At 38.4% G+C, this 22,065-nt stretch overlaps 1 protein-coding gene across 1 annotated transcript in view; it reads right to left on the bottom strand.

Annotated features, from left to right (window-relative positions):
• Window positions 1-22,065, bottom strand: part of DOCK3 (dedicator of cytokinesis 3) — a 416,069-nt gene that overhangs the window by 199,931 nt on the left and 194,073 nt on the right. Inside the window, exon 6 of the mRNA XM_089919399.1 lies at window positions 9,336-9,484. Within this exon, the coding sequence (XP_089775525.1) occupies window positions 9,336-9,484 (149 nt within the window). The remainder of the gene's footprint in view (window positions 1-9,335; window positions 9,485-22,065) is intronic.

Below are 22,065 nucleotides of genomic sequence, written 5' to 3'. Positions count from 1 at the left end.
GGTTGAGTTTTATCTCACTTTCAATTTAATTAATACTGACACTGGGTTATAGTAAAGACCTCACCACACATTAGCCAATACCTTAAGATACTTTAGATGGAAGTTTAACCAGGGAGCACGATTAATAAAGAAAACAATACTTAGAAGATCTGGTATAACTTGGGCATGAAGGAATAAGTGATAATGATTAATAGTTGATTGGGAGGCAGTATGAGACAGTGGAAATAACTCTGGACAGGCAGAACTCTTGGGTTCAAATATGGTACATAATTTATATTCAGTACATGTTATGCCCTTTCTCACTCTCTAGAACAACAGCTCTGACTCTGGAGTCAGTGGAATTAGGAGTTGTAGACCCCTGTAACTACATATAAAAGTATGTGCATGTGTTCATATATGCATTTTCTCTGAGGAGAGGGCCTATAACTCTCATCAGGGTTTCAGAGCTGCTCTGTGACCACCCTACTCTAAAGCGAGTGTTATGAATTATTGCACCTGGCAAAAAGTATGCCATAGATGACGGAAGGAGAAGTGTATATATTTTTTTCTTCACCTAGATTATGAACTACATTTAGAATATGCTAGCAAAACTAATTCTCTAGGCTCTTTCTGTGCATAAAATTCCCACTTATTTAAAATAAGCCACGTAGGGCTTCCCTGGTGGCGCAGTGGTTGAGAGTCTGCCTGCTGATGCAGGGGACACGGGTTCGTGCCCCGGTCTGGGCAGATCCCACATGCTGCGGAGTGGCTGGGCCCGTGAGCCATGGCTGCTGAGCCTGCGCGTCCGGAGCCTGTGCTCCGCAACGGGTGAGGCCACAACGGTAGAGGCCTGCGTACCGCAAAAAAAAAAAAAAAAAAAAAAAAAATAAGCCACGTATACATCCAAAATGCAGAATTATTTTACTTACAATTTAACCCTATTTTATAGGAAAAGATATGAAGAGGTTAAATGGTAATAAGACTGATAAAATAAAAATGGGGAATCAAACCTACATGAAGAAGCTATAAGCAAACACACTAATCACACAGACTAATATGATTACTATGATTAAGAATTAAAATTTAGATGTGTACTTTTTAGCAGGCAAAAAAAGGAGAAACCTATTTTTCTATTAAAGGATAAAACCCCATATTTCTCTATTACCTATTACTATAACTTGTATTATTCTATAATAGAGAAATATGCATTTTTAAAGAGGAAATAATTTTTTGGTATTAAATACAGAAAAAAAAACCCTCGTAGTTTTGCATGATGAGAAGATCAGTAATACACTGTTGTCCTTAACCACAATAGTTCACAGTTTAATGGTAAAACCATGCCATCAAATCTGATTACTTATGTTAATGCACTTAAATCTATAAGAGATTTTATTTCCTGTCTTCATACATCAAAGAAGTATTCCATTCAATCACCTCTTATTAATTATTCTTAATTTCCCTGAAATAATTTCAGGCCTCTGGCTTCTAATACTTATAGCATGTAAAGGCAGTAGTATCATGGAGAGCAAGATATAGCTGAAGCACATCCTTTCCACCTCTCTCATCTTAAAAAGCAATTTACGTCTGAAAGATAATTTTGCAGTTTTGATCTCAAATATTTAGAATACTTTTACATGTATGTGGAAAAACAGTGGAAAGATCACAAAAATGGTATTAGTATTTGTACAAGGAAAGTGAAATTAAACAATTTATCAATTTAAGATATTTTACAAATTTTCTGTAGTCATGCTGTTGAAAATTCTTTAAATACAAAAATGAAGAGGTAAAATTTCAAACATATTCTTTAACCACTGATGGTCACAAAATATATGAGGTAGTCTAAATATTACAATTAATTAACAAAAAGAAGACTGTACAAATAATCCAATCAAAATAGATGTTTTCAGTACAACAGCTTAAGAAAAAATCCAGATGGATCTAAGTCAGTAAGGCCAGGGTTGAGAGTATATGCTCTGTAGTACTGCACTACACGCAATGATGTGGCTTGTCTGGAGAATGGCATCTACGCAAACTCTACCTTGGCACTATGCCACCCTTAGCTTGCTTGTCCATTCAATTATCCACCCATATACCCATCCACTCACCCCAAAGACACTCTCTGAGGATCTATCATGTACCACCAATGGTACTGGATATAGGAAATAGAGCAGTTTTGAGTCAAGCAAATGTTCATATTCCTCATGCTAATTCTCCCAAGAGCAAAGTGTTTTCCCTCTCCTAGAAGTTGTTAAAACACAGTAGCTTTTAGTTTCTTGATTTCGTTACCTTAGGAAATAAGAAAATGATTAACAGGTGATCTAATAAAACCGAAGACTGATTTCCTTCTACTAAGATCATCTTCAATGGATGAAGAATAGTTTCCAAAAGCTAAATTGAAGGACTGTCCTCATTGGAAGAAGGCAGAGGTGCTGCACAGTGAGAAACACCACATGTTCACTAAAATTTCACTCTGTAAAAGAGGCTCCTGGCTATTTCTTCCTATGGCATATTCTAAGAACAGTGAACAGTAAGTGCAGGGAATGGTCAACTTAGTCTCTTTATCGTCACAGCAAAGGAAGGCAGCGCATCAGAGTAGTTAGGAGCATGGGCTCTGATGTCAGATTGCCTAGTTTGTATCTTGGCTCTCCCACCAAGAATACTGTCTTCTCTACTGTCACAGGCTATTGTAAGGATTAATCCATGTAAAGCACTCAGTACACTGCCAGGCATTGTGAACTGCTTCTGCTGTTATCATTATGTGTTACATCATTAGCTAAAATATGACTTAAAGTACAAGGATTGCGATTAAAGAGAATTGTGTCTGAAAAAAGACTCCTAAACAAGCAGGAGGCATACAACTACATACAGATGTAGTATAGGGCTGAGTTTTTAAAATGGTCTTACCAACTGCTTAGGTGAATAGTCTTCACAAAAATAGTCTTCTCTCACCACTTGTCACTAATCACTCATTCATTCATTCTAATAATTCAATAAATATTAGCACCTACTCTATGCTAGGCTCATGATGAACTTAGGGACACAGCAGCGAATAAAAGACATATTTCTGTTGCTGCATTCTTTTAGGTGCACCACTCTAAAGACCGTGAATCTCTCTCTATCAAATTCTTTGAATTTTACATGTCTTTTGAATGTTCCATATTCTATTCTATTTTCTATTGTATCTTTTTCTTCTGGGTTTCCTCATCTGAACCACAGAACATAGAAAATAACTTGAAGTTAATTAATTATATATGATGGATGTTTTAAGGCATTTAAGATCTAGTTCTCCCCCAGAATCAGTTGAAAAAGGCTAGAGATACTAAGATTTTCTGTGGGCAGTGCCCTTTTCTAATACTTATACTATGAGAGCATATAGATATAACTATACTAATGAAAGCATGGTATATTTATATAGTAATAAAATAGAAGATATAACTAATAATAGCTCCCTTTTACTGAACATTTACTTGGAATAGGCATTTTATGTATATCCCCTCTAAGCACTATGGGAAGTACACAGTATTAGACCCATTTTATAACTGAGGAAACTGAAGCCCAGAGAGGTTACTAAGTAGCCTATTAAGGGAGTACAGTTGAGCTTGTCTCAAGCTAGGTCTGTCTTACTCTGAACCCATGATATTTCCACTATACCTGCCACCTTTCTACTAATAACCATGAAGTTAAATACTAATGGCTATAAGTGATTGTAATCAATTTGGTCATAATAGTTTGAGGAATAATTTTGTGTCAATACATCAATCCAGAAGGAAACAAACATAGACTGATGAATGAGTAGCCAACAGTCATAAGAAAAACCCACCTTGTTCCTTAGATACATTCATGTAGTGCCTATCAAGTGCAGGCACTGTGCTAAGTGCAGGGTATGCTGATGAGCAAAACAGATGCACAAAGAATGAGTGTGTGTGTGTGTAAGTTAATCATTTGAACACGGTAACTTGAGAAAAGGATTTTGACACATGCATAGTTTAAACATAGTTATCTCAGACTTAAGTATGGCAAGAAACTGACTGATGGGTACAACACCTTATACCAGAAGAACTCTAAGAAGGCATTGGAAGCTTCTACTAATTTCAGATGTCCTGAAGCTGGAAAATATCACTATGTCCTTAAAGAGAAAGTACTGAACCATAAACTTTTCTGAGTCCTAGCTAAAAATTTACTCACAGGAAACTCGCTGGGGTTGGGGGCGGGGGTGGTGGTGGTGGCAGTATTCTCTGCATAGTATAACTCAAACTACTGCTTGTGTTGCTTCCTCCAAGAGCAATTCCCTTGATAAGGAACATAAACTAAGCAGGAAGAAAGGGACATGGGTAGGTTAGGATCTTTGAAAACCTGCGAGAAGGTACAAAAGAGAAGCGAGGGAAGGGAATAATTTGATAGAGGGGGAGAGAAAGAATAACTAGAAAGTATACATTTATTGGTGATTTGTCTTAAATGATGAGACTTCACAATAAAAAGATACCAAGTTTTTCATTTGATACTTGAAATCTATAGAAACATTATTCTAATTCAACAAAAGCTTATAAAATGTTTACATTTTAATCAAATTGTACTTTCTACCTAAAGAAGAAATACAAAAATCCTATAAATTATTCTAAGAGTAAAGTATTTCTTACTTAGGTATTTTTCTATGGCAAAGATCAATTAGGCTGTGTCAGTCCTGGGTTGATGCAACTTTTAACTCATCTATGCTATATTTACTGTAGTGATGATAGCAGAGACTGAGAAGAAACTTTTCTCTATATCTTTATGGAAGGTGTCAAAAATGTTAAATTAACACATTAAAGTTACATTGCTAGACAAATTATTTTAAATTTCCCTTGGAGAGGATGTAATTAACTGACTTAATCTTTGAATAGGAGACTTGAGCAGAGATAATGGCTAGTTAATTTGAATACAACCTTGTTTTATGCCCTTCCTGTATTTTAGAACACAATGTTATAAATGCTGATTTCTACGTAATACAATTTTAATAATTTTCACATATGGATTGAGCGTGCACATAGGCAAAGAGGCCAACAAGTATAAGCCACGTAAATTTAATGTCAGAATCCTCAAATTTTCAGCCAAATAAATAAAAATTCTTAATCTCAGGGAAAAAAATTAAAATAGTTGTTATGTAGATGTGGAGGGCTCTGCATTTAACTTAAACTCTAAATACAAGAGTATAGTACCAGTTTAGTTTTTATCCTTGAAAGTTCTAACTCAGTGTTAAAGCAGATATATATATTATGAGACATGTGGTATAGATAACAGAACAAAGATCAAATAACCCACAGACTACAGATACTGACAATAATTTTCCTGGTTTTAAGACTCACACTTAAAAATGATCATAAAGATAGTAAGGTCCTACATAAACTATATGTGCTTTGGCATCAGTTCTGGGTACAAACACCAGTTCTACCACTCACTATGCAACACTGGATAAAGTTCTTCTGAGCCTTTTTATGAGTTTCCTCATTAGGTAAAACAGAGCTCTTGTCTTGGAAGAGCATAATCACATTTCATTATAAAAGTGCAGATAAGTTAGACCATGTACTTGCCACAGTGATACAGGGAGACGTACTCAATAAACTATTAATAGCTGTTATTAACAGTGTCTGAAATAGGTTTTGAAAAGGCAGAGCTATAAAGTCTAAGAGTCTAAAGAAAAAGGCATAAAGTTTAAAATTACATAGGATTAATATTTAATTACATCAATTACAACGTAAAAATACATTCAGAAAATATTGATTGTGCACCCAAAACATGCCAGCATATGTTAAGCTTATCAATATTTTATGGCATTTATAAAAGTGTCGTGGAACAAGAAGAGTGGAATTATGAGGGCATACAATGGGAAGAATGGATACGGTTATCAGTGCTCAGCTGTTGCATGGAGCAGTCTCCTATATCTAACCTATTGATACGAAATGACTTTACTTTTGCAGTACACCATCCCTTCTTTCAAATTAAGAAGGAACATTTTTAAAAGGGTTACTTCGAGTGAGAACCAGAGATAATTGTCCTATTGGTTTGGGAGGCAATACGTCTTTTTCCTTTAGTAATAGTAGACCTACAAAGTTCTCATTTAAGTTTTTAAGTGACTGTATTTTCCACTGGGAGTAAAGGGGAAAATGGAAAGAAGAAGAAGTGGGGAAAGAAAGAAGTGGAAGGGAAGGGAGAAAGGAGGAAAGAAGATACAGAAGCACCAGGAGAGAAGGATCAGGGTTTCGAGAAAGGAGGGAGAAGGGAAAATAGTGGGGTGGGGGGGAAATGGAACTATGTTTCTGGTTTATATTGTTTATCAAAATGAACATATAAATACTCTCCCTACACACACACAAGCACATACACACTTTGTTGAGAAAAAGTTATTAATGAAGGTGGAACAGCTCTGTACTTTACTGACAGGTATTTATAATGTTCTTTGCCTTTTTCAAATATAATTTGAACTTTTTTCCAAGCTATCATCTTTAAGTTTTCAGATTTGACTGCAAAATCTGATTGGTCTGTTTTCTAACTTTTATCATAAAGAGGTATTGATATTTCTAAAATATTTCTCTTGTTCATTTACTGGTATGTATAGTGCAGTTAAACTGCAACACAATGATTTATGCAACTATTAGTGTCATCAGTTCAAGAGTAACAATTTGCTTGGCACATAGTGATGCTATGTTTGCAAATTACTACCATTATTGATTTTTAAAAATAAGTACAATGATACCATATAGTACTGTTTGGAGCTGAGGAGACAGGATCAGTAGCTATACTGTAAGTTAACATACTACATTTTGCTAAGATTTTTACTGCCCAAAGTTAGATTTAAAGAACACTGCCTGATCTATCGTACATCTGAATTCATGTTATATCATACAAGGAGTCTGTGGTGTGTGCCAAGCAATGCTATTAACAGTCAAGAGACGTTGTAATTTAATGAAACAAACAAGGATAGGATGGTGTCACAAATAACTAATGTAGAGTTGTTCTTTTTTCTTTTCTACTGAACAGTACCACTCTGGGTTGGATTCACTGTTTATTAGATCCCGTGTTTCCTCTTTCCTGATTTACTCTTCTATTTCTGGAAGAACACATTCTCAAGTCTCTTCTTAAGAAAGGAGCCATGACAGGTTAACTTCTGCATCCTTGAATACTTTAAAAGGGCTTTATTTGGCCCTTACACTTGATTATATAGTTTGGTTGTTTATAAAATTCTGGGTGGCAAATCATTTCCCAACAGAAATTTGAAGATATTACTTCATTATATTCTAGCATCCAGTGTTACTGATAAAACTTTTGAGGCTGGTGTGAATCTTATTCTTTTGTAAGAAGACCTGTTTTTCTGTCTGATAAACTTTTAGGATCTTCTCTTCAGCCCCAAATATTGAAATATCTTAGTGTGCCTCACTGTAGGTTTTGGTTTTTCTTCTCCATTCATTATACTAGGTATTTGATGGACTCTTCCAATCTTAAGTCACCTGCTCTTTGGCTCTAGGAAATTCTCTTCTATCATTTTTTTAGAATTTCCTCTTTATTGCCTTTGTTCTTTTCCTGGAAATATAACGTCTGATGTTGGATCCCCTAGATTGAATCTCTGTACTGTTGTTTTTTCCTCAACCATTTCCCATCTTTTTGTTTTATTTTCCTAGAGATGACATAAAATTATCTTCCTCTTCTCCGCCTAAATTCTTTTTTGAAATCCTACTCTCCATTCCTTTTTCGTAGCATTTTATAATGCATAATGAATCTTCCTGATTCTCTTGGAGGATACTCAGAGATCTTTAAAGTTCTTTACTAATCTTCACTCTCTCTAGGGCCAGGTATTTTGTTTATCCTGGTCTCCCTCTCTTCCCTGTGAAAGGATTTCTTCAAATACTTGGTAATACTTGATTGTCCATTCAAATTTAAAAGGCACTAGAAATGTGAAGAGTTTTTTGTACATGGGTGGGTGGCTAGGAAGCTTCTCTTTCTGGTAAGTGGAAGGGATTTGTTCATTACACCTTGAAACCCTTAAATGCCTCAATATGGAGGGCTTTGCAATAAAGTCCCAGTTCAAACTTTTGTTGCCCAGTTTCCGCCTAGGCAATTGGTCTTTGTATTTGTCTATCTGAAAGGGAAACACCTGGCTGCCAGGTTTGCTACTCATGGTAGCAAAAGTAGTGAATTATTACTTTACATACTTTTAAGCACTTCCTTTTGTTAAGCTCCAGGGCACATTCCCTTTCTCCCATGATTCTAGCAGCTGCAAGGCAGACCAACTCCTTCATTAGCTAGTTTCCTCCATACATTACAGGCTTCTTCTTCTGTTACTAATTCTCCATCTACTTTTCAGCTTCTGGAAATGGGTTCACATATCCCATTTACTGCTGCACTCCTCCCACTTTTTATTTTTTATCATTTCAATGATGTCTTGAGGGGGAGAAGAGCTAAAGACTTGTTCTAAAATATACTTAAGGTAAACGTATATCTTAAATAGGAAGCAACCTCGTCACTTCAAAGTTCAATGGACCCGATTTTAAGAGAATGAGGCAAAAGCATTTGAAAATCATATCAATTATTAAATCTAGGAAGAAATAAAATCTGAGTACTATCTACTCCAGCTTCCCATGCCAAAGTCTTATAATTTTACTTGTATGGCAATAGTAAATAGTCATACTCACTGCATAAATACAGGACTATTTCTGAATGATGAATTAGTTAAGAATATTCTGATGTACAGATGTAGACAGTTCCCATTTGTAGAGTATATACTTATTCGGATTCATTATATGGCTATAAAATGTAAAGGACACCAAATTCAAAGGTACTAAGAGATGAAACTAAAGAGTATTCTGGGGCTTCCCTGGTGGCGCAGTGGTTGAGAGTCCGCCTGCCGATGCACGGGACATGGGTTCGTGCCCTAGTCCGGGAAGATCCCACATGCCGCGGAGCGGCTGGGCCCATGAGCCATGGCCGCTTAGCCTGCGCGTCCGGAGCCTGTGCTCCGCAGCGGGAGAGGCCACAACAGTGAGAGGCCCGCGTACCGCAAAAAAAAAAAAAAGAGTATTCTGATTACTGAGGTTTAGAATCAAGGAATTTGAGATGGAAGAAACCCCAGAGGCTAATGTAGTCCAATTATTTAATTTTCTGGAAGTGAAAATAGAGGCTGAGAGAGTTTCAATGAGTAGAACCAGTGAACGTCCTTTGCTATAAACTGAAAGAAACGGCTACTCATTGTAAAAATGATCAAAGCTTAGTGGAGAATACAGCAATGTCTTTAATCCCTAAAGATAAGCTTTGATCAGGTACAATTCTATGAGGACTGAGTTATCATAAATGAAACTGAGAGATGCCCAAATGACATTCATACTTACTCATTGCCCCAGTCCAGGCGCACGGTGATGTGCCGCTTAACCTCCCGCACCTGATCCTGAGTCAGGTGACCAGACAGGAGCTGCCTTCGAAGGTCAATAAGTTCATTCATCACATGGCGTAGCTTGTAGAAAAGATCTACTTTATGTTTCTGAAAGGGCATTTTTGGTGTTGGGTGAAATAAAAAAGGGATATGGAAAGGGAATGAAAAAAAAAAAGAGAAATAGTTAAACTATGAAAAGTGCTCATTTCTCTGAACCTCTAAAAACAGGCAATGTAAAGAGAGGCTTATTTAAGAATCTTAAACCAAAGTCCTTAGTTCCTACTGTCTAAAAATCTCTATAAAGTGACATCTAACAACATAATTGATCTGGCTTATGCAAAGTACCATCTGTCTATCTCTACTCTATCCTGGACTATTAATTTTCCAGTAAGTTACTAAACTTAATCAGAACCAAAAGAAACACAGGAGCCTAGAGTGGTTTTCTCTGACAGACGCTACTATGTATGACAAAGATTTCAACCATCCAGCAACATCCCTGGTTTCTCCAGGAAGGATACTCAAGTTGGGGTAGGCAGAGAGAGAATCACTTGCCCTATTTTAAAGAACTGTTTCAACATAAAGCTACAGTCTCTGGAGTGAGATTCATTCCAGGTTTCCAGGCCTCATCTAGCTTTAATTAGCTTTTGAAAACAGTATGTGTCCCTAGTGTCATAGAGTTCTACTCTTTTCAGTTCAGTGAAAAGCGGCACAGCTCGGTGGTTTGTGACCACCTAGTGGGGTGGGATAGGGAGGGTGGGAGGGAGGGAGACGCAAGAGGGAAGAGATATGGGAACATATGTATATGTATAACTGATTCACTTTCTTAAAAAGCAGAAACTGGGACTTCCCTGGTGGCGCAGTGGTTAAGAATCCGCCTGCCAATGCAGGGGACACGGGTTCGAGCCCTGGTCCGGGAAGATCCCACATGCCATGGAGCAACTAAGCCCGTGAGCCACAACTACTGAGCCTGTGCTCTAGAGCCCACGAGCCACAACTACTGAAGCCTGTGTGCCTAGAGCCCGTGCTCTGCACCAAGAGAAGCCACCGCAGTGAGAAGCCCGCACACAGCAACAAAGACACAGCACAGCCAAAAAATAATAAATAAATAAATACATTTAAAAAAAAAAAGCAGAAACTAACACACCATTGTAAAGCAATTATACTCCAATAAAGATGTTAAAAAAAACCAAAAAAAAGCGTCACCTTTATAAGAGTTAAATGGAAACAGCTTAATGAACTTAATTATGGACATCACAGTGGTTTTAACAAGTAAAAATTGTAAATGCCATGACAGTAGATGCTTAACAAAAATAAGCATCTTTACTAAAGAATATAGGTTTAAGAACTAAAGTTCTATTTGCTCACAAGTGAAATCTTGATTTTGGAATCTTTCGGTTTCTGTTTTTATTATAGAGAAGCACAATTTTATATGATAATTAAAATTCTTGGAATGTAACTAATCTATAAGAATGCTTTTAAAGACAGATCAATCTTTACCATAGTCTTAGTAAAATCTCTATCTGGATTTCCCCTAAAAAGACACTTGTCAAAATAAGCTGGATTCAAGTGACTGTAAATAAAATTATAATTATGAAGTAAATTACAAATCAGTAGAATCAGCTAATGTTTTTAAGTGGCTCTGAGCTTATGATTAAAATGTTTGGAACATCATACTACTTAGAAATCATCTAATGGAGCACTAGAGCATTAGATTTTTAAAGGTCCATCTTAAAGAGAAATTATTATTATATTTGGCGGTACGCGGGCCTCTCACTGTTGTGGCCTCTCCCGCTGCGGAGCACAGGCTCCGGTCGTGCAGGCTCATTGGCCATGGCTCACGGGCCCAGCCGCTCCGCGGCATGTGGGATCCTCCCGGATTGGGGCACGAACCCGTGTCCCCTGCATCGGCAGGCAGACTCTCAACCACTGCGCCACCAGGGAAGCCCAAGAGAAATTATTTTTAACTAGAAGACATTAGAAATCATGCACTCTAACTACATCAAGCTGTTCTTTCTTCACTCAATGAACATATGAAGAAAACTTAAGCACCTTGATGGTACACAATGCTGGCAGATGGGCAGAACTCAAATTCTTGCCAGTTCAAATGCAACAAAGCCTAAGCAAATTACATCTGCAAAATTGAGATCTTGAGATAAGCAATAAAGGCAATGTGGTGTTTGTTTCCAGCACATGCATTTCTTTATGATAAATCAGGGCCACCTGTCTAAGTTTAAAATAGAAAGTTAGGATTATTATTTTCCCATCAAGCCATACACAACAATCCACTACATACATATACAAGCATTGATTTATTCATTCAATTAACAAATGCTTATGGAGCACCTGCTGAGTGCTATTACTTCGTTGTGATCAAAAGTCCCTACTCTCTTGGGCTTCCCTGGTGGCACAGTGGTTGAGAGTCCGCCTGCCGATGCAGGGGACATGGGCTCGTGCCCCGGTCCGGGAGGATCCCACATGCCGCGGAGCGGCTAGGTCCGTGAGCCATGGCTGCTGAGCCTGCACGTCCGGAGCCTGTGCTCTGCAAAAGGAGAGGCCACAACAGTAAGAGGTCCGCGTACCACACACACACAAAAAAGTCCCTACTCTCATGGTGCTCTCATTCTAGAGAGCAGAGATAGACCATACACAAATACATAATGGTGGTGAAAATTCTAAGAAGAAAAATTAAAGCAGGATAGGGACAGTGGGTGGCCAACAGTGCATTGGCTGGGGAGTAGGAGAAGTTACTGCTTCAGGTAGAATGGTCAGGGAAAGGCTTCCTTGTGAGCCGAACTTTAAGTAGAAACCTGAATGAAATAAAGTGACAGCATTTAGGAAAACTGGGGAAATTTTATAGGCATGAGAAACAGCAAGAGCAAATGCCTCAATGTGGAAGTGAACTTGGCATATTCACAGAGAGTAAAGAAGTCAGCGCACCTGGAGCAAAGTGAACAAGGGGGAAAGTGGTGATGATGCAGAGAGGCAACACAGACCAGATTAGGCAGGGCCTTTGTAAATTATGTTAAGGTCTTTAGCTTTTACTCCCAGCAAGATGAGAAGCCACTGGAGATTTGGAATAGAAGAGTGATGTGATATGACATAAGTCTTGAAAGCATTACTCTGAGTGCTCTGTTGAAAATAAATCATGAAAAGGCAAAGAGGACCGTGGGGGTTCCAGTTAGGAAACTATTTATTGCAACAATCCACATGATGATGGTTGACTGGACAAAGGTAAGAATGGTAAAGGTAAACATTTCAGAGTTTGGAATTTTGACATGTTTTGTAGTTAGAGCTGTCAAGATCTGCTGATAGATTAGATGTGAGATATGAATGCAAACAAGGATCATTCTTTTTCCTAACCCGAGAAGCATGTCTGGAAGAGGGAAACAAGGTTCAATTAGGACATGCTAAGTTTGACACCGAGTTTCAACATTTAGAGGTCAGGAAAGTGAGGAGAATCTAGCAAAGGAAATTGAGAAGTAAGCAGTGAAGTGAGAGGAAAAGCAAGAGAGTACTGAAAACAGGGTTTAAGGAGAACTTTGTTAAATGCACTGAGAGGTTAAATAAAATATAGACTGAGAACTGGCCACTGGATTTGGCACTGTGGTGGCCATCACTGAGCACTGATGGAATGGGTGGAGTGAGTTCAAGAGTAATGGGAAAGGAGGGAATGGAGACAGAGCATAGACAACTCTTTTGTAGAACTTCCAGTAACTGGAAGCAGAGAAATGTAGCAAAACAGGGTTGTGCTATGGAGGGAGGGTTTTTTTTTTTTTAATGAAACAAAATTTTAGGCTATTTGTATACGGAAGAGAACAATCTAGTAGAAGGGAAAATTTGATGATGCAGGTGTTAAATCCTTAAGTAGTCAAGAAGAGATGGGTCCCAGGTTAAAAGGTGGGGGGGGGAGGTTTCGCTTAACCAGGATACTCTGTTGTCACAGAGAGGAAGGGCAAAGAACTGAGTAATGACACAGATAGTTGGGAGACTTGGTGATAGAACTAAATTTTTCCTCTGGCTGCTTTATTGCCAAGGAAATAAAAAGCAAAGTCATCAGCTGAGAGTGAGTACAGTGGAAGAGGGTGTTAGAGGTTTGAAAACAGAGGAAAAGACATTAAAAAGTCTCATGGAGAGTGGTAACACAAATCAGGGGAAAGATAGTTCAACTGTTAGATGGTTTTGAGATTTGTGAACACTAATTAAAAGTGCAGTTTTGTGTCTTTTTTAAAGCTACATATAATGAAGTATATTGATACTGAAATATCACATATATATGTATGTGTATACATGTGTGTATGCATATATACATGCACACACATAACATATACTCACATACATACAATATCTATGTAATAACATGCACACACACATACAATAGCAATGCAAGAATATACTAATATACTCTTTTAAGGCATTATATGGTTATTTATTTTTTTAGTCAAGAGTTTCTAACAGATTGTATTTTCCAAACATGACAACAATATCTCCCATCCCAAGTGCTCTTCTGCAAAAATGTGAATCTGACACTCCCCTGGTATGAACTGGAACCTATTTCTTTCTTTCTTTCCTTTTTTTTTTTTTTTTTTTCCCCTGCCTTGTAGCTAGGGGGATCTTAATTCCCCAACCAGGGACTGAACCCAGGCCACCAAAGTGAAAGCTTAAGAGTCCTAACCACTGGACCACCAGGGACTTCCCTGGAACCTACTTCTTTACAGCCTTAAACCTGGGCAGGCTCTGAGACTGCTCTGACCAATCAAACATTACAGTAGTGAGCTGAGCTAGTTCTAGGCATAGCCCTTAACTAGTCTGGCAGCTTCTGCTTCCTGTCTCTTAGAATACATGCTCTTGGGAGGTTCCCTCTCAGAATCCAGCCGTGAAAAGCCCAAACTACGTGGGCTTGTGGTGAAAAGCCCAAACTACGTGGAGAGGCCACAAGGAGACACTCCATTAAGCAGTCCCAGCTGTGTGAGTGATGCATGTTAGATGCCACATCTAGCCGAGCCACACTGTCAGAAGACTACAGCTTCTGCCAATATCTGACTGCAACAGAATGAGAAACCCTATGTGGAACTGCCCAGCTGAGCTCACTCTATCCAGAGAAGGATGAAATATAATAAATAGTGGATTTTTTTGTGTTTTTTTTGCGGTACGCGGGCCTCTCACCGCTGTGGCCTCTCCCGTTGCGGAGCACAGGTTCCGGATGCACGGGCTCAATGGCCATGGCTCACAGGCCCAGCCTCTCCACGGCATGTGGGATCTTCCCCGACCGGGGCACGAACCCGTGTCCCCTGCATCGGCAGGCGGACTCTCAACCACTGCGCCACCAGGGAAGCCCTAAGCAGTTGTTTTAAGCCACAAAGCTTTGGGGTAGTTTGTTATGTAGATAACCAGAACAACTGTACAGTATTTTTTTCCAATAGAAAATCAGTTACTGTTCCTAATTATATAAAGCTGGGAATACTAACCCTGCACTAAGAATGAAATGGATACCATCAGAAAGCAGCACTACTATTATAATCAATGTGGTGCTAATTTCTTTTTCCAGACCAACCTAATGGTCTCTTTGACCAGAGGTCCTAGCCCTAGAGGCTCCACCAGCACTGCTCTGACACCACATGGTACTCTTGGGTTTGTTAGCAGAAGAGAACACACGCCATTCAACCTGAACAATATCGGAGACTGGCTCCAGAGCACACAATTTACCTAAGAGCACTTGATGCCACAGGACAGCTAAATACCCCACTCAGGCTGAAAAATCCTTTTCTACTGAGAAACCTACTCCTTAGTCGATCAAAATAACAGTATATGAGGGATACCTAAGAGATATTGCGGGTTTGGTTCCAGATGACCACAATAAAGTGAATACTGCAATAAAGAGAGCTGCACAAATTTTTTTGTTTCCCAGTGCATATAAAAGTTATCTTTACACTATTCTGTAGTCTATTAAATGTGCGATAGCATTATGTCTAAAGAAACAATGTATATACCTCAATGAAAAATATTTTATTGCTAAAAAAATGCTAACCATCATCTGAGCCTTCAGTGAGTAACAGTAGTAACAAAGATTACTGATCACAGATCACCATAACAAATAAAATAATGAAAAAGTTTGGGCTTCCCTGGTGGCACAGTGCTTTAGGAATCCGCCTGCCAATGCAGGGAACACGGGTTCAAGCCCTGGTCCAGAAAGATCCCACATGCCGTGGAGCAACTAAGCCCATGCGCCACAACTATTGAAGCCCATGTGCCTAGAGCCCGTCCACCACAACAAGAGAAGCCACCACAATGAGGAGCCTGCACACAGCAACGAAGAGTAGCCCCCGCTCGCCGCAACTAGAGAAAGCCCGCATGCACCAAAGACCCAACGCTGTCAGAAATTTAAAAAAAATAAAAAGATTAAAAAAAATTTTTTTAAAGACGAGGAAAAAGAAATCTTAGCAACACATTTAGCCTCTCCAAAAGCTCTAATATTTGTCTAATATTTGTCAAGAATGGTCACAGAATTTGGAAAGTATACCAAAGAATCAGTAGAAATGATACATTTAGAATAATTAAACTACTTTGCCAGCACAAGCCAGATAGAATTTGCCTTATCATTGTGAAAGAATTCCGGAGCTCTGCAGAAATACGCCAGATTTAAAAATTATTTTTACTAAACTGCTTGTAACTCAGTGTTGCAAGAAAGACTGTGCTGCAATGATGCCTCTGGGTCAGTAAATGAGTAAAGTTGTAGAATATCCATCATAAACACGCTAACTTTATTTTGAAACTATATATGCATAAAGATTGTTTAACATATGCTAATATAAGATTATAAAATCTAATTTAAAGAAAATTACATCAAAAGTACGGCTTTCATCAAAGAGAGCCATAGTACTAAAAACTTTGGGTCAAAATCAATTTAATGGAAATTAAACATTGCATCTCAAGTTTAAGTTGTTAAGGGATGATTCCCAGATCTCTCTCCATTTTACCTTTTACTTTTGAACATTCTTTTATTTACTCCTTTTATTTCTTGCTAAAAGATTAACCATTAAGAACCCGGATATATTCAAACTTCTCCAGTATTTCTTTAATTGCTATTAATAATCAAGTGTCTTACTGTGAAATAAACTAACCCTATTTGAAATATTTATATTATATACCAAAGCTCTAGCACTCATCCCAGTATAATACAAAAAATACCTAAACTGCAGTGCTTGCAATTTTAATGAACTTTCTGCCAAAAATATCTTTAAGCCCAAGAATTTAAACTTTCATTTTAGGTTGTTCAACAACTTAGTTGGCCAAGGCTTGAAACTGATTTTCAAAAGAGAAATTTCTGTGAAACAAGAGATGTAAATCCAACCTATTTCACACAGATCTTCAAGCATATATTTTCAAGAAATAAGAATGCAAATAAGTAATGTGGAAATTCTTTTAAAACTCCTCACTAATATGGAGGTGTGTCTATATACTCTCTTTGCTTGACATACATATTTACTCCTCCACCTCTCACAGGCCTACATGTCTTCCTCACTCCAGTCTCAACCCAAACACTTCCTCCCTTACAGACTTGTTGATAACCAAAATAATACCACTTATACCTTCAATCCTCTTTTACAACAAATATTTACAGGAGAGTTAAGACTTAAAAGTCTTAGTTTAAGTAAGCCTATCATATTCTTTCCCTAGAGCAGATAAGGATCTTGCTAAGAAGGGATCAAAGCTAACTGAAAGGTAAGTAAAATATCAGTGATATGAAAAATGGAAGCTCCAGCTGCTGATGTCAAGGGCACCCATTCACGATTCTGAACACAGTGAACTTACCTAACAGTGGGCTGTGGACAGCTGAGGCATTCTCAGGCTCAGAGCCCTTCTACACAAGACTGAACAAAGCTCTACTTAAAGGCAGCATTTAATCTGTCTCCCCTAGATATCTCTTTTTAGATACAGAGACCAATAAGAAACCAGCCCCAATTACCCCCTCCTCCAAATGTTAAAGTTGAAAGCTGGAAAGTAGATAGCTGGGCCAAAATAAAAGACTGAAAACTAAGCCCGGTGGCTTAGTAGTAGGTAGAAATACACACCCGTTCACCCTGGGCTGAACAGCTGGTGTTTGTCAAGTGGAGTAAAACTGAAGCTTTGTTTTCCCTAGACATTCCAAGGACAAAGTTAGTGGCAAGAGCTGAGCCTGCTGAAGTAAAGAGATAAGATGACCACTCCTGAGGTCAAGAAAAACTTCCGTGTCTGCACATGCGCAGGAAGGCTCCTTGGGGGTCAAAAAGGGAGGGAGCGCCACCCCATAATAAGTGTGGACATACCCCCACAGACCTCTGTGGTGGCCTCCATCTTAGCAAAAAGTTGTGCACGCATGTTGGGGAGGGTCCTAGGACCGGTCAGGTGTGAAGAAAGAAACAAGATAACTGACCAAAGGTAAACAAAGACTCAGAAGAACTGTCCTATATAAGTGATTTAAATCACCTCTTTACTGCACTCCTCCTCATTAGAGAGGATGCCCATACACTTTTTCTCCGGGTGTGTATTTCTGCCTTGCTTCTGCCTTAAATAAACAAACTGCCTGTCTGTGTGCTCTCCCACATGTTATGCTGTGTCTCTGATAATAAACTTTGTACCTTTTTTTTTTTTTTTTTAACAGTTTTTGCCTACTTGAGAAATTCATTTTTCAAACGGGGTAAGAGCCAGGGCCACTTTGCTTCTAGCCTCTAGCCCCTGGTGATCTGATGGCTAGGATTTCTGGCTTTCATCCAGGCTACCCAGGTTCAATTCCTGGGCAGGGAACTAAGATCTCTCTTCAGGACCATTCACTGCTATCTCTCCGAGATCGGAGGGGTGGGGAGAGGAAGGAAATCTATAAGAATGAAGCCAATTATGTGCAGAAAGGCTCAGGCTCTGGAGGTACCAAGAACCTCTGAAGATGTATATGTGCATGTGCCAGTGCGGTAGGTCTGGTGCATGAGCTTGGGAAATGGAAACAGGAGAACTGGTTAAAAGTCTTTTAAAAGGCTTTAAGACCTTCAGATAATCACCCCTACTCTATTCTGCCAGGCTTTTCCCACATGATAGTTTTACTCTCTACAGAGGTTAAAACAGAGTCTAAACTACTGCAGGGCACCAAACAGAGCTGATGATGTTAAAACAGGGAAATTAAGTCAAAGACTATGTAATAAATGATGCCCTTAGTGCCCTTCCCACACTGAGCTCCCGAAGTGTTGATAGCCAGACTTTTGCCTTCCTAGGAAGGAGAATGAAGGATTCCTCACTGGGAAAATTCAGCCAGGGGAAAAGACCCAGAAATATTGACAGTTGCTCTCCTTCTCCCATGAGAAGCCAGGCTCTCTTCTGATCACTGTACAGTAATATCCGCCAGTCGGTAAAAACTAGCCCCATTCACAGAGCTTTCTGTCAAATTTTTAATGCATCATTCTTAAATATGAATGGAAAAGAATACCATATAATGAATAAAGCTTCCAACATGAAGGAATGAGACCTAAACCAATCAGAAAAATGGAAATTGGAGGAAACAGAAACAATTCCAGGAATAAAAGAAGATTCCAAAGAAATAATAATTAACATTCATGAGAGTATAAACATTATAGTACATCCCTGAAAAAAAGAACAGGATATAACACAGGAGAAAAAGATCCAGAGCCCAAAAAAGCTTTCAGAAGGCAAAAAGAGGATAGCTGTAATTTAAAACAAAATTCAGTAATAATGATAGAATAGAACTTTGAGGGACTCTGCCAGAGAGTAAAACAAAAAACATAATACAATGGATAAATGGGTGAGAAAATATAAGAAAACTGGTGAATCATTCCAGGATGTCCAATTCTAATAAAAGAGTTCTAGGAAGAAAAAACTGTGAAAACAGAGAGGAAGAAACTGCAAACGAAGTAATACAATAAATATCCCAGAACTGAAGGAAATGAGTTTTCAGGATGATAGAACTCACTGGGGAGCCAGCATAATCAACAGGAAAAAACAAAAAAAGCCCATGTAAGACACATTGCTGTAAAACTGCAGACCACTGGGGACAAAGAGACCATCCTAAAATCTTTCATGAAAACAACTTGTCAATAAAAGACTAGAATGACTAGAATGACATTGGACTTCTCAATAACACCACTGGAAGCTAGAAAATAATGAAGCAATACTTTAAAACTTCTGTACTTTATTTGTAACCAAGAATTTTATATCAAGCTAAACTAACTATCAAGGTAATGGTAGTCTAAAGACATTTCAAGTATGCAAAATATCAAAAAAATTTCTCCTACACATTTTTCTCAGGAAATTATTGAGAAAGTAATTAATCAAATGAGGAAGTAAACCAAGAATTAAGGTGACACTGGTTTAACCCAGGAGACAAAGGGACATGGGAGGGGGCAAAGAAAATTGTCTGGCCAACACAGGAGGTTGGAGGGCTCCATACAGGATGTCACTGGGAAAAAAAATTAAACTTATAAAATACCTAAAGTATTTGAATATACTCAAAGAAGATTTTCATTTCTGCCAGAAGTCTAGGAGAAGGAAAACTGAGAAAACAAAACAAATGAAAAGAGAAACAATTATTAATATAAAAAAACAAAGTTACACAAGAAAGAAAGGAAATGTAACTTTAATTCACTATATGGCTCAGAAGTAAAAGTAATTACACAGACATAGTAGCAACTGCATATTGACTTAACCAAAAAAAAAGGTGATATAACTATTTTGGAAGTACTGGAAGAGGGAAAGAGTATACGTGTATGGAGAAGAACATTCAGAGCTTAATTCTTATCTTCTATAATAAGAAATCATTAAATGACATCTAAAATAGAAAAAATCAAGATGTACATTAAAAGAATATTATTTAGAAATATGAAATATTAGAAGAAATAGCTAAAAGAACTGAATAAAATAAGTATGGAACAGGAATGGAAGAGATAGGGCCAAAAACTACTATTTTTCATTAAAGGCCTAGTTATTTTTAATATATTATTTTAAAACCCATATATACATATTTCTTTGATTTTTTTTAAAAAAAGAAATTAAATAACCCCTAACATAAAGCCCCTCCCCCATCCCCTACACCAAGTGTGTTTCTCTGGGTCACAAAGTCAAGCAGTCTCAATTCAGCCTTCACTGCCATTTATTACCTTAAATATTAACAAATGAAAGCAGCCAAACCTGCACAAGTGCAATGATCCCCTGCTGAATCAACACAAAAGCTAGATCATTTATATATCTCACTCCCAGAGTGAATGAAAAATGAAACACATTACAAAGCAGAAAAATGCCCTTGAGAAAGCTTTGTCTCTTGACTGCAGCATAGCATCTGTCCATTCACAGCTTCCACACTCTGGTGACAGTATATACAGGGCAGAAATGATAGCAGCTACCCTGCCAAGCAAGCCCCTTCAGAATATGAGTCACCCAGCTTCAGCAAAGAATGGGAAAGGCAGAAGGTGCACATTTGCATCCAAGTTATCTAGAGATGCTTCATGAACAGTACTTTCACACAAGGCCGTAATTCCAAGAGCATAAAGGGATTTTGCTGTGCCAAATCCTAACCCTGTCTGCTCTAGTCTTACCTACTGAAATAAACAAACAAAACAGCTGGGAACTTTAAATAAAAACACAAATTTACTTCACCCCACCACCCCACTCTTACAATTTATATTGAACACCATTAAAAACATTCAATCTGTGAAATTTATCCAGACAATCTCCTGCCTTCCTACTACTGACCCTTGCTCTGGGGGGTTCATAATTTTTTAATATCAAGACAATACAGCATAGTGATAAGGGTACTGGCTCTAGAGTCAGAATGCTTAGTTTTCTATCTCAGCTCTGTGAACTGCAGTGCCTCAGGCAAATTCACTAATCTCTGCGTAACTTTGGTTACCTCATCCTTTTAACAATAACAACAAAAAAAGGAGCATCTATCTAGGGTTATTACAGGGGTTAACTGCACCTGGAACCTAGTAAGTTCTCTTGAGTAAAGTTATTACCACAATACATTCCTTGCCCTCCCTCCAACAGACATTCTTCTCTGGACTAGGCTACCAAACAACACCAAGTCATCTAAATGTGCTTCCAAACTATGATCATGGCACCCCTGCCAGGGCACCACGTCTGGCCTTGGCCCTTGAATCTTACTATGCGCACATCCCTAATAACAATCCTTGTCAACCTCCTGGTAACCATGGTCTTGATTTGTATCCTTTTATTCTTTCATGTTTTAACTACCTATGTATGTATTCCTTAAAAAGTATCCTCGCCAATGCTTATTTGTGTTTTTTGTTTTTGTTTTTTTTGGCTGTGTTGGGTCTTCATTGCTGCGCACGGGCTTTCTCTAGTTGCGGTGAGTGGGGGCTACTCTTCATTGCAGTGCACGGGCTTCTCATTGCGGTGGCTTCTCTTGTTGTGGAGCATGGGCTCTAGGCACGCGGGCTTCAGTAGTTGTGGCTCACAGCCTCAGTAGTTGTGGCTCGCAGGCTCTAGAGCACAGGCTCAGTAGTTGTGGTGCACGGGCTTAGTTGCTCTGTGGCATGTGGGATCTTTCCAGGCCAGGTCTTAAACCCATATCCCCTGCATTGGTAGGTGGATTTTTAACCACTGCACCACCAGGGAAGCCCCTATTTGTGTCCTTTTTGATGATAGCCATTCTGACAGGTGTGAGGTGGTATCTCATTGTGGTTTTGATTTGC

The sequence above is a fragment of the Delphinapterus leucas genome, chromosome 10 (assembly GCF_059928025.1).
Source record: "Delphinapterus leucas isolate spDelLeu-1000000601 "Yukka" chromosome 10, BTC_Dleu_Yukka2, whole genome shotgun sequence".
Lineage (NCBI taxonomy): Eukaryota > Metazoa > Chordata > Mammalia > Artiodactyla > Monodontidae > Delphinapterus > Delphinapterus leucas.
The sequence above is the reverse complement of the archived record's forward strand: the minus strand, read 5'-3'. Positions and strand labels throughout refer to the sequence as shown.